This window comes from Empidonax traillii, unplaced genomic scaffold, assembly GCF_003031625.1.
Source record: "Empidonax traillii isolate 1590-97213 ecotype Southwest subspecies unplaced genomic scaffold, ASM303162v1 scaffold159:size1039807, whole genome shotgun sequence".
Taxonomy (NCBI): domain Eukaryota; kingdom Metazoa; phylum Chordata; class Aves; order Passeriformes; family Tyrannidae; genus Empidonax; species Empidonax traillii.
In genome coordinates, this window is record NW_020955352.1 from 168,841 (window position 1) to 174,944 (window position 6,104).

General features: G+C 37.8%; 1 protein-coding gene across 3 annotated transcripts in view; it reads right to left on the minus strand.

Moving 5' to 3' along the window:
* Nucleotides 1–414: 414 nt before the first annotated feature.
* ST13 (ST13, Hsp70 interacting protein) overlaps nucleotides 415–6,104 on the minus strand; it is a 20,827-nt gene continuing 15,137 nt past the window's right edge. For 2 of the 3 annotated variants that reach the window (XM_027885012.1, XM_027885014.1), the window contains exons 10-12: nucleotides 5,281–5,344; nucleotides 4,116–4,216; nucleotides 415–664 (exon numbers count right to left, since the gene is read on the minus strand). In XM_027885012.1, the coding sequence (XP_027740813.1) occupies nucleotides 536–664; nucleotides 4,116–4,216; nucleotides 5,281–5,344 (294 nt within the window). In that variant the 3' untranslated portion in view covers nucleotides 415–535. Of the gene's footprint in view, nucleotides 665–4,115; nucleotides 4,217–5,280; nucleotides 5,345–6,015; nucleotides 6,079–6,104 lie in introns of all 3 variants that reach the window. The other variant, XM_027885013.1, reaches the window with a different exon arrangement.

The following is a 6,104-nucleotide window of genomic DNA, read 5'->3' on the forward strand; positions in this document are numbered from 1 at the left end:
AGTCACCCATTTTAAAAAAGGAAAAAAAATGTATTTGCAGGCAATTCCTTTATCCAGTTAATTCTTCAAACTTGTCCCACCTTTGCTATTTGTGACTAGGCCAACTTTTCCGTCCAAAGGGGATTAAGACAGACTTGAACTGTTAAAGTTCTTTCCTCTTTGCTCAGTGAGAGCAATCAAAAAAAAAAATAATCCCAGTTTAAAAAAAAAAATTGCATGTTTTTATTTTACACTCTGAAATATTACAATTTCTCACAGGAGCATTCATTCAGAGGAAACTGTCTGTAACACTTAAAATAAAAGGTTGCAACTCTTGGACAAGAAGAGATGGTTTGAAACTACGTTATCTGAATACAATTTGGGTTTCTATAAACCAATAACTGAATAAAGTAAATGCTTGGGGCTAGAGAGCAGTTCTCCTTAGAACTTCCTCTTCTTAAAAAGATTAGAGGTAAAGTGGTTCGTTTTATTGCAACACTGCTTAGCCAAATCCAATCCTTCCCATTCAGATATGATTTTTTAAGAACAAGGGATTTTATGGTTTACTGCCAAATTTGGCAGACAATTTACTGATGAGATTCATGACCTTGGGATTGTTCTGGTACTTGGACATATTTGCTGGGTTCTGCGCAACATCTTGGAATGCAACCATAACTTCTGGATCCTGCAGGACAAAAAGCGGAAAAAAATTAGGGCATTTGTAAAACAAGTTCTACAAAAGTTAGTGGCTACGTGGTTCCACATGAATCTAGTCTTGCTCAGCTTTTAACATCACAAGACTACATTTTTAACATAACAAGACTACGTTAGACTCTTGGCATGAAGTCTGTAAAGAGAATCCAATGATACAGTGCATATTGTTAAAAAAAAAAAGCTGTGTCAGTAAACACCAGAGTCATTATTCAACTTGTTACTCTGATAGCTCACTGTGTGAGAAGGGGAACGGGATAAGAGTTCTGTTTCTCCAGAACAGGAGCTTTTAAACACAGCCACACCTACTGCATTATTTCTGCTCAGGCATCTTTCAAATGTATTTTGAAGAAGGTAGCGGCTCCACATGTGCAGCATTCAAAACTGTTAAGTCTGATCCTAAACAGCATTTGGTAGGTGTGGACTGCCCTGAAATTACCCATGCACTTTAGGTATATTTTATACACGTTAGGAACCAAGAGTCTAGTCTCGGTTCCTAAACCAACTGGAGGATTTACAAGTGTGTTGTCTTCCTCACAAAAGATAATCTGTAAAGTCTATAAAAAATGGAATGCTGAAGTTCAGAACACAGAGACTAGACATATTTTCTCCACTTTACTGTATTCCCAAGAAAGGAAAAAGTGAAGACTTTCCAACCTCAAACTTCTTGAATTCATTTCAAAATAGGGTATGTGATTATAAAGATCATGTCATGTTGTTAAATTTGATTTCACCTATATATGAATCTGAAACAAAAAGCTGAGTAAGCTTAGTTGCTGGTTTGTGTCAAAGTACATCTAAATGAATGTTAAATATTCAATTTTATGCTACATGTTTCATGGTCCTGTAAATTCACAGCAAGCAAATGATTCTGCATTTGTGCTACTTGGAAGCTTTCAACCCTAGATGGTGTTTATAAGAACACTATACACATCCAAGGTTTCACATTGATAAGCAATATTAGCAAAATAAAGTTTAAGACTGAAGATATCAACATTTCCATAGGGAAGTGAGTAGTACATAAGGTGGAATGGCAGCCATTCTATAAATTACACTAGGGAGACATTCAGTTTTCTAATGTTTTCCTAATGCCCTAGTGTTTAATTGCAGAAGGATGAAAAATATTTCCAAGAAAAAAATTATCACTGGTCTTTTGTTTCCAACTTACACATTTTGGTGGAATCTGGGTATAACATATAGCTACACATCAAAAAAGGAATCCATAGGTTCATCTTGCACATCACTCCTTATGAAAAGAACTTCTATTTGACTCCAAAACACAAAAGTCATGTTGTGTCTACAGAAAGCAGTTGCACATGCAAGATAGGAAATTCTAGAGAATCCTCTAGACAGGCAAACCAGTAAAATAAGAGAAACACACTAAAATTTCAGTCAATTCTTCTGGAGACTAAAAGGCTTGGGGCAAATGAGCTAAAATTACACGCGTCAGAAGTCACTGCCAACTGTCACAACTTACTGTCATTAAGAAGATGTGAAAAGAAATGCAAAAGAAGTTTTGCTGCTTTGAGTCTTTAGTGCTTAGAAGACTAATATCAGTAACAATAAAAAAAAAAAAAAAAAAGGCAACATCCTAAAGAAATAAATCTTCTGCAGATCACCCAGTCCAGCCCTCCTACCAAGGCAGGGTCACCTAGTGCAGGTAAGACTTTTATCTTTATGCCAATGACGAGCAATAACTTCCCAAAACATGTCCATGAGCATCCATATCTGGTTCTTTGGTTGCTTCTACAGATGACAAGATGAAGCTGACAGCATAACCAGTTTAATTTAGCTCGTGTTCAGGCACACAGTAGTTAGGTTTACTGAGGTGTTAACAGACTGAGGGATATTTCAGTGTTAACTCACAGAGAATAGTCTCAAAGATGATGAGATGATAGCAAGTCTAAAAAGACTGAGGTGGTAGTCTTTACTCTCAGAATACTCCAGTTTTGGCACTAACTCCTATACACTACCAGTTAAAATAGCAATTTGGGAGTGACTTGTGTGATTCAGCACCTTCAGACTTTTTCGTAACACCTCAGATAACAGACATAATAACTGCCAGAAAACATTATCCATCCATGTATTCCACAGCTGCACTGAGCAGAAGCCAAGCAGTAGAAACTACTGTCTTTTAAGACCAGAGCCTATACTGTCAATTCAGAGAAGACCAGAACACAGTTAGGATATTTTAGGAAAAGGTGGCAGCGCTAAATAAATCATACCCTGATGTAAAGTTTGTACAAGGAGGTCAGCAAGACTCAAGGCTTTGCTGACAGGTTGTACATGTTAAAGCCTGCCTGCAGTACCAGAAAACACTGTCAACACACATTCTTGCAACAGAGTCCTACCCTATGTTGGGATATACAGTAGATCAACATGCAATGGAGTCTTCTTAAAGGCATGTAGCAAGGACATAATACGCTGCACCTCAAAACTCTGTTTTCAGCAACTCTAATTGCAAATTCCTGTACTGCAGCATAAATTAGCCAGGTAAGGAACACAACTACAAATCATGGGCCTTCTCTGGATGCAAGTCAACATTGCTGACTGTGGTCATGTAAGTAAAGGTGTGTTTCCCAACATCGGCAACCATTAAGGGAACCCATGAACTTTCACGTGGGAAGTGGTGACTTCTTTGTGATTCCAGGGCATTCTGAATAAGGTTCCCTTGTGGTGCCTTTGTTTCAATGAGCTGACAACAACATGTAACTCTACTCTAACCACAGCAGTCCATAAAAAGAAACAAGACTCTTTTATACTTGATCATACTGGCATGCAAATACAACTACTACTACTACTACTCCAGTTTTTCCTATCCCACTTGCCCTTAAAACTGATGTTGTCAGATATGTTCCATTTAATCTGCTGGAATACTTCTCTTGAGTAGAATTAGTCATGACATTGAGCAATTACTTAATTGAGCAATTAATCAGGCCTACTAGAGAAGTAAGCTTTATGAACATGAATTCAGAAAACGCCAAGATGCAGAACTATTCTGATACTACTTTGTCTCTTGAAAAAAACACATACTTAATCCCCTAAGAGAAAGACAACCCTCATCTCAACAGTACTGCAATATCTTATGTTACAACAATTTTTTGTTTGGGCAGTGAATGGAAATGACTATTTGAGAGATTTTTTCTAAAGACCTGACAAACTGTAAATAGCACAGTGTTGCCTATCACAGACCAGGGTGTACGTGAGTGTGTCATCTTTGATTAGGCTCCCATTAGTTTGAAAAATAGCTAACATTGAATCCAGACAGTCTGGCGTCACATACACAAGGAAAGAATTTTACAACAGAAACAAGAAAGCCTCCTATTGCTTTCCAGAAGGTCATATCTTCCTCCCTGCCTTTAAGCTCCTAAGTGCTGCTCTTCTCTCATTCAGAACATGTAGCTTTGATTTTAACAAATACTCACCTGCATGGCCGCAAGAACTTCTGGATCACTGAGAATCTCATTGAGACCTGGCATACCTGCCATGCCTGGCATCCCTCCAGGCATAGCCCCAGGAAATCCACCTGAAAACCCAAGACAAGAAAAACGCATAATGAAAAACATTTAACTCATCTGTACAGGAAGCTCACTAAGACTAACACGTACTGCCCTTGCCACACCTCTAAAGCCATGTCTTCTGTAAGGCTACGGCTGGTCCACTGAACAGAAAGCAGGGTCTTCCAACTGCTCTTTCTGTGAAGACTTACATCTTATTTCTCTATGTTTTTAACCCAACTGAATAGGAGGCTTGTAATGAGTACAGTTATTTTTCTGGTTAACTTAAATCAGTTGGGTCTAAAGCCCAGGAAAACAAGGAGTTTGAATGCCTGGGGTGAACAATGCAGAGCAAAAGCAGATCAGTAGTAGTATATCCCGTGGGATATATATTCCGTGGTGGGAATTTTAGGTGTGAAAAAATTATACCACCAGAGGAAAAAAAAAATGCTTGAGGTTCTCTTACTGAATCCGTAATCATCAGCTTCCCCAGCTGTGCTGAGCATGGTACATATGGTCTCAATCTTCCAGAGCATTAGTACTTACTCTTGTTTCTCCCCAGTTCTTTGTATCAAAAAATAACATGGAAAGCCTGATTTTTGTGGAACTCTCAAGGACAACTTTTCTATGAAATAAACTGCGCTAACTCTTTTAAGAAACTCTTCTATTCAACAAAAGCTTGCAACCAGCACAGATTTCCATAATATTCAATCCAAATTCTGTTCTTAAGCAAAATGGGTCCAAGGCATACTGGATAATTTACAAACACTTTTATTCTAGATTTTCAACACATTATCAAGCAAATTCTACTTCTTTGTTTATCCAGACCTAAATCCTCTCATTCTGTTATCTATCAGTTAATGATTTCTGTCTTCCCTCTACTTGCTACACAACATCAATCTTCTTTAAGAGAAAAAATCCCATCCCTCTTCCCACTAGTGCTCCAAGAGTTACTTGTAGACAAGTTCTAAACTTCATAAAATATTTTTCTCTCTCTCTTGAGAACAAATGCTGTAAAAACTGTAATTATAATACTCCATATGGAAACAAGAACCACCCCTACCTCAAGTACTGGTGCTTAAAAATAAAATACCTGGGAAGCCACCTGGGAAGCCACCAAACTGAGCCCCTCCTGCCTGTCGTCTTGCTTCTTCCTCCTGTAGATGAAAGCACATCATTCCAAACAAAACAATGGAACTGCAGTCTGTTTGCTACTGCTCAACTGGGTTTAGGAGAACAAAAAATAGCCAAGATTGTTTCAGGAAGGTAGGCTACCACAATAAACAAAGCACTCCACTACGTACAAAGCCACTGACAAGAAATAGCTGTCTACTCTTCCTGTTGTATATTATTGCAGGTAAGTTATGTAGAACATGTTTTTTTACTGAATATGAACTGTATGATTTGTTTTAGCTCCCCAACTGTATTTTTAGGACTCCCACCCCCAGTATATTAAAATATATCACTACAGCACAAAGAAAAAATAAGCAAACTGCATCAGGATTTGAGGAAAAGCAGCAGAGTATTATCCTGAATTTAAAACCTCCCATTTTGGGATACATAAGTGAAAATTATTCTGGAACAGTCTTACAATAACTGAGTTTCTGAAATAAAGGATTAGTAGAGATTCCAGAGACTGTTTCTGTCATAAGCAATACAACCAGATGCAGTTAAATGCCCTCTTCTCCAGCTTTCATTATTAGTCAAGTAATCGAGACATAAACCAACTGTCTAAACTTTAAGACTTCAATTTTTTTTCTCTGCGATTCCTTATAACCAAAATAACACTCTCCAAATTATTAAGAAGTATTAAAGCCTGAATATTCACCCTCTGTGCTTTCTCATGCTCCTCCCGTGCCTTCTTCACTCTCTCCATTCTTTCCTTGATTTCCTTTTCTTCACGCTTCCGCTCATATT